At 43.9% G+C, this 17,177-nt stretch overlaps 1 protein-coding gene across 1 annotated transcript in view; it reads right to left on the bottom strand.

The window, feature by feature from the left end:
- Positions 1-9,347: 9,347 nt before the first annotated feature.
- The window catches only part of TSPAN15 (tetraspanin 15), a 29,005-nt gene continuing 21,175 nt past the window's right edge, over positions 9,348-17,177 (bottom strand). The window contains exons 6-8 of the mRNA XM_060240804.1: positions 15,354-15,401; positions 13,322-13,438; positions 9,348-11,195 (exon numbers count right to left, since the gene is read on the bottom strand). Coding sequence (XP_060096787.1) covers positions 11,043-11,195; positions 13,322-13,438; positions 15,354-15,401 — 318 coding nt within the window. The 3' untranslated portion in view covers positions 9,348-11,042. The remainder of the gene's footprint in view (positions 11,196-13,321; positions 13,439-15,353; positions 15,402-17,177) is intronic.

Raw genomic sequence — 17,177 nt, 5'->3', positions numbered from 1 at the left:
CTTTGACTCAGAGTGAGGATTTCCAAATGATATAGGGATGTCTTCTAGCTTTTGTTAAACTACAGTGGCATAACATTAAGAATTCTGCATCTGATTAAAAGCAGGAGTCCTTAATGGACTGAATAGCGGTCTCACCTGAAATTGCGAAATAAATGAGTTGTTATTGGCCAACAGATAGCTCTAGACTGCTCTCTGGATCATGGGGGCTTGGGGGGTTTGAATGTGAGTCGCTCTCCAAGGTGAGGCTGACAAACCTCAGGTGGGGCCTGGAGATCTCCCAGAGTTGAAACTGTTCTCCAGACAACGGAGATCAGCTCCTCTAGAGAAAATGGCTGCTTTGGAGGGCAGGCCCTCTGGCATCACACTCCCCTGAGAGCCCTCCCTTCCCCAAACCCCACCCCTCCCCGGGCTCCACCCTCCAATCTCCAGGAATTTCCTGACCCACAGTCAGCAACGCTCTGCAGGGCTAGACGTTTGGACTATTTTATGTCAGAAGTATCAATGGTCTCTCTGGACTGATTATATATCTGGAGAGCCTAAAATAGTGATTGTTTTTATGGATGACTTGGAGTGTGGGAAGGACATGACAGAGGTTTATACAATCATGCATGGATGAAGAAAGTAGATAATACTGTTTTCCTTCTCACATAGTACTAGCTTGTCCATCTCCCACTGTGGTTGTCTTCTGCCAGTGGGTAAAGACTTCTTTGTTCTGCTAGCCTCCTCTCAGGTTTTGAGTATTGAATATGTTTAAATGTCTTTTTGGAATTTTTGTATTTTATTATTGAATTATTGTACTTGATATTGTTTTTAATGTTGAAATCTTCTCACGTTTAATGCTTGCCACCTTGGGGACCTTATTTGGTACATGTTTGGTTGCCCTAAACCAGAGGTTCCCAAAGTTATTTGGCCCAGTGACCCCTTTTCAGAAAAAAAGTTACTTAGCGCCCCCGTGGAAATCTACCTTCAAGAAGTGGACTAAAAGATGCAGTGACATATTTGCACATAGAGTAAACAAAGATGTTGTAAAGAAGTCACTTTAAAGTGTGAAATTCTAAAATTATTTTATAAAATCAACTATAGTAACATTCACAGAGAATTTTTGAAATTTCAATTCCAACTGACAGGAGGCCATCTAGTTTGACAGGTATTTGACAGGAGAAGATCAAGATGAGCCCAGCTAAATTGGTTGTTTTGTACCAGTGATTGGTTGCACAATTCTAGCACTTTGATAGCCAGTCAGGGATATAAGTGGATTAGTAAAATATCAAAACTCAAGAAGAGGAAGAGAAGACCAGCGCCGGCGCTAGGGGTTCCACCACCCTAGGCATAACCCCACACACACCACCCCCCTCCCGTGTGCGCCTATGGGGGAATATTCCTGACATGCCGGTGATGATGTCATCACGCCAGCCAGCAGGCAAGCCCAGAGCCCTGGGTGGTGCACACAAGTGCTGCCGCAATGCCGCTTTTCTTCATAAGGCAAACATCTGTGCTTGTAGGAGCCTTCAAAGCCTCCAAAGAGTGTCCCAGTTTTACTGCTGCCTGCTGTTTTTGGATTGAAAGCAGCTGGATGGGGAGCATCTTCCCATTGCGCTCATCAGCTCCAACTAGTGCAATGGGAAGGCGCCGCCACCCAGCCACTTTTAACCTGAAAGCAGCAGGCAGCAGTAAAATGGGGCGCTCTTGAGAGGCTCCCTTGGAAGCCTTCGACAAGTGCAGGCAACGTTTGCCCTGCGAAGAAAAGGCATTTGCCCTGCGAAGAAAACCACCCAGGGCACTCGGCTTGCCTGCTGGCTGGCACGATCATGCTACATGGGAAGGGGGAGTAAGGGGGCACCCAGAAGTGCCCCCTGGCAGGGTGACACCCTAGGCGGTTGCCTAACCTGCCTACTCCCATGCGCTGACCCTGCAGAAGACACTGTGTCTGGGGCACTGCAGTTGGCTGAAAGCAACAGAAGCAATCAACTGATAACCAGAAGACTGTAAGAAGTTTGAATCTCTGCAGAAAACTTTGTGAGGAGAAAGCCACTGGTTGGAACTCTTCAGAGAGGTTTGTGCAATTGCCTCAATGCTTCCACTGTCCTGATTTAAACTGTATTGCTGAGAGAGAAACTGCAAGCAACCTTGAGAAGCTGCTAGCTGTAACAAGTATTGGCTAGGATAGACTAGTAAGGTTTTTTGTTTCTGTGTTTCTTGTTTGTACACCTCTATTTTTTATTCTGACTTGTAAATAAACGGCATCCTTCTTATTTTTTAATTGGACAGAGTTCTGATCCTCATTACTAGCCTAATTGGATGAATTCGCACTAAGTACCAGACAAAAAAAAATCCTCTATTTTTGTTACTTGGAATTTTTCTCTAAATTAGAAATTCTGGACCCAGAAATGTGATGTTTTGGCACCTCCCACCCTCTTCTCTTCTTCCTTTATGCTTCCACCGCCCCCTTATTTTTATTCACTGCCCCCCAATTGCACCCAAGGCTACTACCGCCCCCCTGGATTGTTCCAGCGCCCCCCAGGGGGCAATATCGCCTACTTTGGGAAACACTGCCCTAAACCATGGTTACTTTAGAGATGTTATAGTCCTTGACAGGCACATACAAACACCCACAAAGCCCTGCTGGATCACACCAAAGGCCTGCCTACTCCGGTACCCAGTTTCCAATGGTGACCAGGCAGAGGTATGCATTCCATGAAGGCCAGAGACCTTCCCCTTCAAGAGGGGGTTAGATAAAAATATGGAGCAGAGGTCCATCAGTGGCCTTAGCCACAGTGTGTGTGTGTGTGTGTGTATTTTTGGCCGCTGTGTGACACAGAATGTTGGACTGGATGGGCCATTGGCCTGATCTAACACGGCTTTTCTTATGTTCCCCCAGTCTTTCTCCAGCAGCTGGTGTTAGGAGGTAGACTGCACATTGATATGGTGGTTCCATTGAATTATCATAGCTAGATTTGGTAGATTTCTCCTCTGTGAAAACAACAGATAAGCATAAACTTATTGAGGGCCTCCACATATGTATTTATTTTTTTAAAAATAGACTCTAAATGAATTAGCCCTTCCACCAAGCCACTCACGAGGGCATACATGGCTCCCCCCCTCCTTCATTTTTATCCTCACAACAGTCTTGACAGTAGGTCAGGATAAAAGAATAATAAATTATTTCTTGCCTTTTCCCACTCCCTCTTCCCCAGGCCCATGGCACCTTGGGATGCAGGCACAGTTCCAGTTCAAACCTCCCTTGCATGTGGATGCTTCCAAATAAAATCAAATACATCCACTTAACAGCTGCACCCTGGGCTACAAACTAGAAATTCCATCGTTGAAATCAACTTTCACTTCTTCCATAAATTCCCCACGCAAGCTTGTGAGCTGTGGTTTCTCTGCCGCAGACCACCAGAAATAACAAAATACTGAACTATCCATCAAGGATGACAGATAACACATGGGAAGCAGAACAAAGTTTGAATTCACTGGCACCTTTAAGACCAATGAAGGGTGCCGTTGAATTCAAACTTTGTTCTACTGCTTCAGACCGACATGGCTGCCCATCTGGATCTATCTATGCGGGAAGTCATTCAGAGGCCTTAAAGCATTGCCTGCCCCAGGACTTCTCTTCTGCAAACTCTGCCTCCAGCTTCAGGCAGCAGGAGAAGAAAAACGCAACATTAAAATGCAGAAGACTGAGCCACAATAAGAACACAAAAAGAGCCTATAACAGCACGCCTCGCGGTCTCAATGGATCACTACTATATGCGGCTTATGGCTACCCCAGCCCCTCTTCCGCCTCAGTTCTTCTTTTAAAATTTTACCTCACAGCTATGGAACTCAAGGGGTGGGTGTAATATGGATTTCTCAATACCAGTCTCTTCAGGGGGGTTGTTTTTTTCTCAATACCAGTCTCTTCAGGGGGGTTGTTTTTGCTTTCAGATGGATATAAACTCAGTTTGTAGGTAGGGGACCAACGCAGCTTTGATAGCTTTCCCAATATACTGGCACCAAAGAAATTTAAAGTAAACCACAGAAATTTATTAACATACACACACTGTCTTCAACTGGGGAGTGGGAAATATATACATGGGCTATATTGTATCTCAAGCAGTTAACAGTTTCTTCGTAGTTCAGGCTTTATAATATCTAGTTCACTTAGGTCTCTCAGGTTTCACAGATCATATAGATTTCACTCTCCAACACTATTCTAGGTTGGCCTCTTGGGTATAATGTGCCAAGTCCCTTGTCGACTGGTATCTCTTCTCCCAACCCTTCAAACCTCTAGACCCACATCTTTCCCTCAACCACCTCTTTAGCTCTTAAGAGAAGTGTCTCTGTGTCTGTGATCTCTCAGGTCTTTTACTGTGACTCTTCTCTAGTCACACACAGCCCCTTGGCTGTCCTTATAGAGTGAACAGTGAGCTTTGCTTCTCTCGAAGACTCTCCTCAGCTCCTGTCTCAGCTCCTTCTCAGACCAACTGCTCTCTTCAGCAGTCTCCCTCAGACTCCGTTCTGACACTAACTGCCCTCAGCCATTAGCTGTCAATCACCTCTGAGAGTTCCGAGCACTCTGGCCCCCACCCTCAGATCACCTGACACAGGCTCTATGCGTCCTTAGTTTTCTTGTTAACCCGTTCATTACCGTCACAGAGCCCTGCTAAATCAGAGCAGGGGTTCCTCTAGTCCAGCATCCTGTTCCACACACTGGCCAACCAGTTGCCCTTGAGGGCCAGCAAACAGGGCATTGAGGTCAAAACCTCCCAGCATTACCTCCTAGCAGTAGTATTCAGAGATTTTCAGTCTCTGGGTACGAAGATTCCCCCTAGGCATCTTGCCTAGTAACCATGGATGGACCTCTCCTCCATGAATCCTTCCAATCCAGGGTGGCTAAACTTACTTAAGAGCCATGTAAATAAAGGGCAGATGTTTTAGAGCCACAAGATACGAACAAATATTACACATAAGTCTTTCTTAAAATTCTTAATACTTTCTTTGCACAGAAAGATAAAATACATATATATGCACTTGACAATACTACCATTTTAGGACACTCGTTTAAAAAACAAAGGCTGGGAATGGCAGTCCCCATAAGACCAGAATAGGGAAAGGTTAGGGAATTATGTTTTTGCACCAGTGGGAGAAAGAAACACATTTGTACCATATAAATCACTGACTACCGTTTGCATCCTTCTGCATCTCTTTTTGCCTTCACGCTAAGGTTAGTAAATACAGCTCCTACAAGAGCTATGAAACTAAGGGGGAACCCTGCACAGCCATCTTTAATTCCATCCAGGCCCAGTGCTGAGGGTTCCAGCGCCTGAGGCTGAAACCTTTACCTCCGTCCCCCATCCAAGTTCCGGAAGTGACATCATTAGCCATGCACACTTGGCCCACCCCTTTGCTCGGCCCTCTTCCCAGCTCCATCTGAAGCGGGAGAGGGCCGGGCACCCCCCCTCCCGACCTCGCCAAGGCTTGGAAAGCCTCAACAAAGTCAAAAAGACAGCAGGCGCGCTCAGAGCTGTGCTCCCTACCACACATCCCAACTTCGCTGAGGCAGTGGGTGTGGCAGCGAGCAAGCATGCTCAGAGCTGGTTCTGAGCACACCTGTCTTCCCGACCTCGCCAAGGCTTTCCAAGAGAAGGGGTGCCTCACGGCACCCCTAGGCAGCCACCTACTTGGCCTACTCCCACACACTGGACCTGATTCTATACCTCCTTCCAGTGGCTCCCTTGTCTCTTATGCTTTCTTTCCCCACTCTAGGTCTCTGGGCGACCTCTGTGGTGGAGGAGAAGAGCTTGCAAGCTTGCCAATTTTCCCCTCCTTCCCCACTTCACACACGGCAGAAATATTCACCTATGTATCATGCTGGCTTTTTGCAGAGCAAGGAATGATCAGCCTGACATCCAGTTTGCTGTATGATGCACTGGGTGATCTCATAATGCCCATGGTTTGCATCACTGAACTGTGTGGCCATAAATTGCTGCCTTGTACCACAGTTTGGATGGGTCATCTTGACTTCCAGTTTGTTGGATGATGGAATGGGTGACCTAAAATGCCCATGGTTTGCCTCACTGAACTGTGTGGTCCTGCCATGATAGCTTGTAGCACAGTGAGGGCTGCTCAGCTTGACATCCAGTTTACTGCATGATGCTGTGGGACTTGTCCAGCACCCTGCTCAATGCAGGATCAGCCTAAAGCAAGGGTAGCCTATTTCCCCCTCCTTCCCCAATCCACACACAGAGGAAATATTTGCCTACATATGGGTCAGTACGCAGGTCCCGATGCTAAGCAAGTTTACTTGAGAGTAAGCCTGCATTAAGTTCCTCCTTGACCTCTGGGAGCTGCACAATATGTGTGAAAGAACCAGCTTGGCCACCTCTCATCTAATCCCTTTTAAAGCAATCTATGCCACTGGCAATCCCTATAGCTAATCTGTAGCCACCCACCAGCAAAGCCATCCTGCCTCATCCCAGTCTTTTTCACATTCTCATTTTTCTTATAAATCCCAGTTTCTTCAAGAGGGCAGGGTTTGTTTTGCACATGATTTGCTCCCTCTTAGTGGCTGGTTCAATATTACACCAGTTTATGTCCTCAGTTGTGTGTTCCTTTTGCTTCTGGGGTATTTTTCTGTTCCACATGCATTTTGCTCCCTCTAGTGGTTGATTTGATACTGGCGATTTAAACTGTAAGTTTTTCTGCTGGGCATAAACCAGTGTAATATGGAATTGGCCACTAGAGGGAGCAAAACACGTGGATCAGATCCCCCCCCCCCCACACACACACACACACACACAAACCCCTGAAACGGGAATGTACAAGAGAGAGAAATGAGAATGGGAAAGCCTGCAAAGTCAGGCTGTGTGTGAAGCCTACAGATTTCATTAGAAGCCCTCTGCTGGCCTCAGACTTCTTTGGCCTCATGCCTTCCACCATCTTAAGGGGAAATGTCCCTTCTAAAGACCAGTGACCTTTTAAGATGGGAGCTCAGTAAAATTCATATAGAGCTGCAAGTATTTTAAATGGCTTTTAAAGCAACTTTTGGAGCTTCCATTCCAAGAATAATGCAATCACTTGAGTCCTGAGTAGACAATACTATTTAGCAGGGTAGGTGGAGTGCCCAGTGACACAACTGGCAATTCTGTATAACTCCCCCTCTCCATTACTTGCTGCACAAAACCTTAGATAAGGATTTCTTAAAGCTTAGCAAATCCTATTATTTGTGGGGCAGAGAACTGTGGTTAGAAACTGACTTTTTTTTTGCTGCTGTTTAAATGCCAGCTCATTCCATTCATACATGTTGAAGAACATCATGATCAGGTACTTAGGACTTCAGCCTGCTTGTCACAGCATTAAACAACTAGAGACCCAGGTGGCATGTGGTGCTTACATTAGTTATCAGGGTCCTTTTCAAAACAGGCTGTCACTTCTGAGAGTGCTGCTTCCCTGCTTCTTCCTGGAACAGCTCACACACCCCAGACCATGAGGCTTGTCATCCTGGTACGTTCCTTGGGCAGCTGGAATGTCCTCTGCCTTTCATAGGCTGGTTTCATACAGGCATGTTTCCTGTGCAGTGAGTGCAATGTCAAATGCTGGCTGACTTGCATGTGGGAATAGGTCACCCCCACACCTATGACACCACCGAGTGCTATCTTGTGTCTCATTGCACACCATGCTGTCTTTGGAAGCCAATTCACATATTTATCAAAGTGTGCTATAAGCAAGGCCAGAGGTACCAAGTACTGCATGTGTATGCGAATGACGATGCACTAAAGCCCAAGCTTCCTGATGCCTGTCAAGTGTAGTGTTGCCAGTTCCAGTTGGGGGCAGAGGATCCCAGTTTGGAGGCCTTCCCTCAGCTTCAGGGTCATCAGAAAGTGTGGGGGGGGGGAGGGGGAGGGAAATGTTTGCTGGGCACTCCATCATATCCTATGGAGGCCAATTCCCATAGGGTATAATAGAGAATTGATCTGTGGGTATCTGGGGCTCTGTGGGGCTGTTTTTTGAGATAGAATCACCAAATTTTCAGCATAGCATTCAGTGTGTCTCCTCAAAAAACAAACACCCCCCCCCCAAAGTTTCAAAAGATTGGACCAGGGGGTCCAGTTCTAAGAACCCCCAAAGAAGATGTCCATATCCTTATTTCCAAATTGAGGGAAGACATTTAAAAGGCACGAGGCCCCTTGAAATGTGATGGCCAGAACTCCCTTTGGAGTTTAATCATGCTTGTCACAATCTTGCTCCTGGCTTTATCCCCCGATATTTCTTGAGTCGGACCTGGCAACCCTAGCCAAGTGATTGACTTGAACCCTTTTTCGGTACCAAAGAATCTTTCTCTTCACTTGGAGGGTCAGCTGGAGGACTCTTCACGCCCACTCTGTCATTCCCAGCCACGGGCTCCTCTCCCTCAGCATCCCAACCACTGCTGGCTCAGACATAGCATCTGTAGTCTCTATGATCATGTGGAGAATATAACAGGTCTCAAATACACGTGGTCTTGGCCTCAGATCCAAGTATCATGACACAGCTCCCAAATCAGAATTCAAGAGAATCAGAACTATATTCCCAGTGAGACAGGTTCTTCAGGTGTAGCGCCTCTGCCATTTTTTTTTTAAGTAGGAAAAGTTGTATACATGCATCTCTCTACACATATCACTGTCACCACAGCTGGAGTGAATGGATAGCTTGCATATAGGAACCGAGTTCCCTATTAGGTAAAATGTTGCCACCTCCAGAGCAGTTTCTTTGCAAAAGGAAATGTAAGCTGAAATCCAGTGCCCCCCTTACCAGGAAGCTGCTCTGGCAAGTGTGCATCAGATCGCATTGTAAAGCACAGGGTTAGAACAGGGTTCTCAGGTACTTAGGACTTCAGCCTGCTTCAGCCTGTTCTCAGAACAATACTTTGACTTTTGTGGTTCCAATTCATTTTGACATTAACACATTCTGTCACTCAAGTGTGCTACTCTTTTCTTCTTCATGTCAGCTGTCTTGAGCAGATACCTGGAGAAGCAGGGTATGAAATTTAAATGAGCAGACTGTTGTGCTTGAGGACGCTTGGGGAGCAGTGCAAGGAGGGAAATCATGCAACAAACCACAAGGTAGTATGGACTGGAGAGACAGACCAAACACAGCGGTTTGTTTGCTGCTTATCAAAAAGGCAACTGTGGCCTTTTTCCTCACAAAGAGGCTTAGTCTTCTGCAACAATTAAGAGAAACAAGATTTTCATCCATCTCCCTGCAACAATTAAGAGCAACAAGAGGAAAGGGTGCCAGAGGTGGAGGATCTTGTTTTTGGTACATCTGGACTTTTAACATTCATCTTCAAACACTTGTTGATAATAATATTTACATTTCTTTACTTTTTTTTACAAAACCATAAAATTTATTTTCCATATAAAAATTAAGTGCTCGGTGAACACAGGGAGATACACAAGAATTCCAGTCTGTCAGGAAAAATACAAGATTCAGATTCATCAGGAATACTAAATAAAACATACAAAAATCTGTACAGTGGCAAAACGCTTTTTTAAAAAAATGCATTTGTTAAGCTGTTTTTTGAGTCAGCGAGTGGCTTGTATTAGAAAAGCCTCCAGAGCAAGGCCTCCAAAAGTGTTTTCAGTAAACCATTAGAAGCAGCATAAAAACGTGATTGCACAGATAGAGGAAATCACTCCCTTGAAATATATAAAGATACTTCATTAAGAATCTGCAGGAAGGCACAATTTCAAAAATGTTACAGTATTATACAGCACACAAATTCAACTATGTTTACATAGGAACATTTCAGCAAAATAATTCTTACTTGAGACCTTTTCTGCATGGGTTACTTGCCATGTGTTCAATGCTTTTGGGAAGCATTTTTCCCTACTTTCACAAAGCATTGTGGTGCATCTGTGCACTTCACAAACTTACCCCAGCTTTTCTCCAATTTTCCCCAAACTTTTTTTTGCTGCAAAATTTAGAGAAAGATTACAACACGGCCTGGATGGCTATTCACACAGCATCTATTTTCCGTAGTCACATCCATTTGACTGTTTGTTTGTTTTCAATCAACAAGTGAATATCAATATAGCAATCTGTGTATCAGATTTTCTGAATACCCACCTTAGATTTTGTCCCCTTTAAAAAAAAATCTATTATCTTTCATTGCAGAGATATAAAGGGAAAGGTATATCCTTGCAACAAAAGGAACTAGAGGCTTCCTGATTAAAAAAAAATGAAAACTGAGAATTCAAAGTACCTAATACATACATCATAAATGTTTTAATAATAACATAAAATGAAATGTAATTGCCAATTAAAAAAAAACCTGGAAAAGCCCTTGTCACAGGTGGGTAGGTGGCTGCTGCCCAGGGAATGAGACAAGGTAACTACAAGGAAGTCTGCCATGGAGAAGTCCTGTTACCACTATGCTATATTGGCCACTGCAGTAGCAAGTCTACTCCTGTGTGGAAAACACCATACAATGGCTTTGGAAAAAACTGCCTAATGATATAGCCCAAAGCCCTTGGCAATCATTAAAAACAAGCAAACATGCAGGACAAGTGTAAACTGAAGAGGGGGAAACAAATCAGAATCCAGCCAGCAACAAAACACAGCAGCCAGTATTCTTTGCTAACACTAGTGAACAGTTGGGTCCAGTTTGAATGATCACAACGCATTCTAATGTGGCAGTCCTGTGAATGCAGATGGTAAATTACCATGCTCTGAAAATGGCCAGAAATAAAGATGATTTTACCATGTTAGCAGTCCCATTACTCAGGTTAAGTTAGACAGCCCTTGTGTATAGGTAAGTTTTACTACAGCAATTATTGGTCATAGATTCTTCTCCTTGGTTAGTTTTACTCTTTTACAATGAAAAGGAATCTGTCAGCATAAGATCCCTTGATGCTCTAAAAGAATGCTCGAGATGAAAAACTGAATATTAATAAATTATGGAAGCCTGATTGCTAAGTACTATTCTTTACACAACTCACAATATGTTTTTAACAATCTGACGGCATTCAAGGCACAATAACAAAGGGGAGTTAGTCATCTATCCGCCTTGCACAGCATTACTCAGGGTAACACATACAGCACCCTGTTCCTGTTAATTCAACATCTGTCTTTGGTCGCCCTCCATCAAGTAGTGACTCGCCAAGCTTGTGTTCAGTAATTATATCCTCTACACGGGTGATGTAAAGCAAAGAAAGCAGCACTCCAAGGAACTGTGAAATAAAGAGGAAGCAATGACTAGAAGACAGAACATTTTGTGCATTAAACATTTTTTTTGAATGGTTAACATCATTTGAGTCTGAAAAACAATGCTCAGTTTACATTCTCTGTTTGGGTACAGACGCCCAGTCAGTGAGCACGGAGAGTCTATATATTTTGTAGACTCTTTGCTTACTAAGTATTACCCTTTACACAACAGATTGGCTCTTTGAGGAAGCATTATATGCGAAACGTGATCCAAGTTGACGGGCACGTAAGGGAACATCACCTTTGGAGCCAGGATTTGTAAGGAATTTGGATACCACACAGGATTAATAATAATAATATTTTATTTATGTCCCGCCCTCCCCACCGAAGCAGGCTCAGGGCGGCTCACAACATGTAAAACTTACAAATTACAATATATATAATTTACTAATTAAAACCATTATAATTAAAAACATAAAATTACAATACAAATTAACATTTACAGTGCTATACTCTAGATGTTCTCCTTGGTAGTTTATGATGGCCGAATATAGTAGATCAATCCACATTTAAGTGAAGGCCATTTGAAAAAGGGTAGTCTTGCAGGCCCTGTGGAATTGATCAAGACTCCACAGGGCCTGCACTTCATCCGGTAGTTGGTTCCACCAGTGTGGAGCTGTGATCAGGAAAATCCTTTCACGTGTACTCTTCAGTTTGGCCTCCTTCGGCCCAAGAATTGTCCGCCGATTTTGTGCACTTGATCTCAGTACTCTCTGGGGCACATATGGGGAGAGATGGTCCCTAAGGTAGGCAGGTCCTCGGCCATATAGGGCTTTAAAGGTAATAACCAGCACTTTGTAATGAATCCGGTATACAAATGGCAGCCAGTGCAGCTCACGGAGCCCCGGCTGTATGTGCTCTCACTTCGGGAGCCCTAATAATAGCCTAGCCGCCGCATTCTGACCAGCTGCAGCTTCCGGGTTCAGCACAAGGGCAGCCCCATGTAGAGGGCATTACAGTAATCGAATCCTGAGGTGACCGTTGTGTGGATCACTGCTGCCAAGTCGTGACGCTCTCGGAAAGGGGCCAACTGCCTCGCCCGCCTAAGATGGAAACAAGCGGATTTGGCAGTGGCTGCTATCTGGGCCTCCATTGACAAGGAAGGCTCCAGTAGAACTCCCAAGCTCTTGACCTTGTGTACCACTTTCAATGGCGCACCGTCAAAAACTGGAAGGGGGATTTCCCTTCCCAGACATCCATGGCCCAGGCAAAGGACCTCTGTCTTCGTTGGATTCAGCTTCAACCTACTCAGCCTGAGCCAACCTGCCATGGCTTGCAATGCTAGGTCCAGATTTTTTGGGACGCAGTCAGGCCGACCATCCATTAGTAGATAGAGCTGGGTATCATCCGCATATTGATGACACCCAAGCCCATATCTCCAGGCAATCTGGGCAAGGGAGCGCATGTAGATGTTAAATAACATCGGAGAGAGCACTGCCCCTTGTGGCACCCCACAATCTAGTGAGTGCCTCTGGGACAGCTCTCCCCCAATTGCCACCCTTTGTCCCTGCCCGTCAAGGAAGGAGGAAGCCATTGTAAGGCCAGCCCCCAAATCCGTGAGTCGGCTAATTGAATAAGAAGGGAGAAGGACTGGACATTTTCTGGACGTTGAAATATTGTGGATCCTTTCCTTTTGTGAAACTTTTTGATATACTGTGAATTTGGTATTATTGGAAACAAACAGACAATAAGAATTACTCTGTATATGTTTTTATGGTGTGTTTTGTACACAGTTGTTGTTTTCTGCTTCAGGATTATTATAGAAACAGACTCCCTGTAATGGGGGTCTGTAACTAGACCACAATACACAGTGGACAGATGATTGTCTGGGGAACAGAAAACAGAGAAGCGCACAACCCTCTCAAGAAGGGGGGGGAGCTGTGACTTTCTACGTTCAGAGGTTGGACAGGATGGTACTTGGGATCCCTTCCAGAACTATGTTTCTGGGGCAGTTTTGTTAAAAAAACCCAAAAGGCAAGTACTGACCCAGTGCCATCCCACCACAAAATGAGAAAAGAATATTCTGAAAGAACGCTTTTACTAAAAGTGTAAATCATCGTATGAGTTCAATCAACATTTGAATGTTCCTTACCTGTGGAAACAGTACGCCAAGCAGAATACCAGCCATGATGGCATAATTGTCCATGAACCAAATGAGCACTGCGTTGGTGCATCCTCTGACATATATAATGTGTTGAACGCTCAGACGCTGTGAAGTAACAAACACAAACGAATAACACCCCTTATTTATTGTAATTCACTGAAGCAACGAAGGTCCTGATCTTATATGCTAACTGCACTGAACTATACAGACAGCTTACTGCTGGATCCCGGAGGTCAGTTAGTTTATTTGGCAAAACATATTTCTTAAAGAAAGTCTTTTTCCAGTCTGAAGGACTTGAGCTCTGGCAAAGATGGAATAGAGAATGACAAGGAGCAAGGCCTTTTTGGTAGCAGCACCTCATTATGAATTTTCCTTCTTACATAGGTTCCATCAACACAGTTCAGTTTCTACTTTTAGAAGGTCAGAAAAACCCTTTTTGTTCTGTCTTGCTGATTACACAAGCTGGCACAGGCTATGTTTTCTGAATCTACCAGACAGGTTTTAATATCTTGTTCTGCTGCTGCTTTTGGTTCCATGAATGGCTGAATTCAATATTGGTTCCATCTCATTTTTACTCTTAATGTATAGCCTTATTACCACTTCTCATGGATGCAGAAAGGCTGGATTTTGCTGGGGCACAAACTTAAAATAAAGAGATATTTTCTAATGCAAGTTGTATTTATGCTGTGTAAATACACCTGACCTCAAATTTAAACCAGAAACAGACTACAGTGATGGTGTGCACTTCATCTCTGTATCCAGGCTGATTACTAGGACCACCAAATGAATCACAAAATACAATCCTGAACAGTAACAAAGTCCTAGATTGCAAGAGACTGCTGAAAGTACGGTGATGCAGTTTGCAATGAATGCACCCTGGCATATATATACAAGATTACCCTTCTCCCATCTCTGTTTTGTTCCCAAGTTGGGAACTCACTGAAAAATTTACTAAATTTACCCTGACACCAATACAGAAACTACAGTACTTTTCCACAAAACCCTGCTGTTGGAAAGGAAGGCTGGAGTGTTTTTGCAAGATCTACCCACACAAAGCAGTTTCAGTCAGCAGTCTGAAACAGGCACTCACCTCAAGGCCAATCTGCTTATATGGCTGAAGCCTGCTCTGTCAAAGCAAGAGGTTGGGGCATTTACTCGCCAACCATCCCTGTGCTGCTTTTGCATGTGTGAATGGCAAAGGCAGAAAGAAGAGCAGGGACTTAGGGCTCTTCCACACTCTTATTTCATCGCTTGTGTACTCATACTGTATCATCTTTTTTTTTCTTTCCTGCATGTGTTTTGCTCCCTCTAGTTGTTGCTTTGATATATCATTACTGTATCTTTGGTTTATTTCCCTGCAATTTAAAATGGAGAAAAAGAAGCCAGAGACGCAGCAATGATATAATGATATGACCACCAGGGGGAGCAAAACACATTTGGACAAAGAAAAAAACCAGTTAAAAGAAGAAGAAATGCAAGTGATGAAAATGAGCGTGTGGAGAAGAGGGCAGGCTGCATCCATATGGTGTGGGTTCTGTGTTTAGTGCTGGTGTGAATCCAGAGGCATTTGCACTGGCAATGTATCTTCCACACAGCGGTTTTCTGCGCACTATCCTCTCTCAGCTGCAAGTTTCCCCACTGGAGAGCTTTTCGTAAAGAAATTGTTATAGTGCTATAGCAATTATTAATTTTCAAAAAAAGAAACCCACACTGTCACCGTGACCTCTGGGGGTGCAACAGGGGAAACAGTGGCTGAGAGGTGCTGATGGGAGGAACATGGCAGCAGCGTGGGCAAGACAGTTGAAAATGTGCATTCTCCCATCCAGAAGGTGTGATAACGCACTAGGACTGCATTCTTCCCAGAAAGACAGGAGAACAGCTGGTTTGGGAAAGAGCACGCTGAGGAGGAGGAAAGGGCAGTTGGGACAGGTTTAGACCACATCACTGAGTGGAGGCTTAAAAGCAAAATTAACAGCTGAAGCAGACAGTCTCAGACAGACAAAAAGACATAAATCCCTACCTCTTCACTGATAGTTTTATATCCACACATGGTATTGACAACTGCTGTCTGGAGGAGGAAAAAACCAGACACATTTCAAAATTCAAGTATGGTATAAAATGCATAGCTTTATATTGTTTAAGAGAACTGAACAGTGAAAATAATAAAACAAGCTTGTGAAACTTGGCCTCAGCTTGCAGATGGATCACTCAAATACATACCTACCTTCATGGCCTGAAATAATAAATAAAATCAGAGAAATAAAGCCACCATATGCATTAAAAATGCCAAATCTTATTGTTCTCATTATAACCAGAACAACAGAAAGGGCACACAGATCAATGCCAACTGCCTCCATCAAGCCCAAAAAACCCCCTCAGTGTGAGGTGGCTGGCTGGCACAAGTAAGTAAGAACATAAGGGTTACCAATTTTTACTGCTCATTAAAAGTGTCCCTTTAGTGGTAATGAGATTATGCACATCCTGTTGATCAAAGACATCTGAAGCTGTTTCAAAAATGTTGGAATAAGTCTGTTAATCGGCACTATTAAACTTGATGCAGCAGACTTTTCTATGTTTATTAAATTGTTCATAGGAAATTTATGAACTCCAGCCAAAATAGCATATACAAAGCTCTAGAAACTGTTGACAATCCTATCAAGTGAGGAAGGCTAATTAAAATACCGGCTGTTCTGGAGCTGGACAAACTCACAAACAGCATGCAGAAGCTGAATGGGTGTCCCACTAGGTCCCTGCAGCTGGAAAATGGGCATCCTTTATCTCTTACTAAAACATAAAGTCCAATCTTCTTCATAGGAGTGTTTCATTGCATATATGATTTACTTCTAACATTTTTGAAAACTCATTAAAAATAAATCCTGACCTTCAGTCTTTAATCTGTTAAGAGGTGGGAGGAAGTTATTGGACAAGTTTGGCTCACTTCTCCCCACCCCCCCAACAAAACTATGATCATCTGTTCCAAAAGAATTTGACCAGACTCTGTCCAGGCATCCCCTCCTGCCTCCTAACTGACAAATACAACTGGGGATGCTAAAAAGTGAACCTGCTTGGGGACAATCAAAGTATTTCCAACTACCCTCAGATGGTTAAGAAGCAATTTACAATTACCATTTTCGCACACAACTTACCTCGCAGTCACAATCCTGTTCCCTCCGCAGCGTCCGGTCGGATTTCCCACCATGTGCGCCGGAGTTACAGGAAGTGCCACAGCTTCTGCGTAGCAAACGTAAACTGGGTTTTAGCGGTTTACATCTGCAACGCAAAAGCCGCAACACTTCCTGTAACTCCGGCGCAGATGGTGCGAAATCCGACCGGACGCTGCGTAGGGAACAGGATTGTGACTGCGAGGTTAGCTGCATGCGAAAATGGTTCCTGCAGATTTACTCTGAAAGAGCAGAGACCAGTATCTGGTTCTGATGTATTTTATAGAACTTGCTCAAAGGTAAATGGCCATCATACATTACCTGTTTTTTCCATGACCACAGAGTAAATGACTAATTGCAGCTCACATCTCTACTTTTCCAAGCTGCTTTTGGCAACATTTGTCAAAACAGCAATGATTTATTCAGCTCGATTCAGTTTCAAAGACTGCTAGTGCAGGCATCCTCTAGACAAATTACTATAATGAGACAGTACTGCAAGATTTCAAGGACTGTTGTTTAAAGAATGTCGTATATAAACAGTGCTCTTTTATAATTTAAAAAAGCCAAACACCATTTTTAAAACTTTACTGGTTCTCTTTGATAATTAAGGTTTTGCAAATTTTCCTCAGAGTTTATAAAAATAATTTCATCCCACAATATATTATTTGTCTCTCTCTTCATTC

The sequence above is a fragment of the Heteronotia binoei genome, chromosome 6 (genome assembly GCF_032191835.1).
Source record: "Heteronotia binoei isolate CCM8104 ecotype False Entrance Well chromosome 6, APGP_CSIRO_Hbin_v1, whole genome shotgun sequence".
Taxonomy (NCBI): Eukaryota; Metazoa; Chordata; class Lepidosauria; order Squamata; family Gekkonidae; genus Heteronotia; species Heteronotia binoei.
Note: the sequence above shows the minus strand (reverse complement) of the source record. Positions and strands in the feature narration are given on the sequence as shown.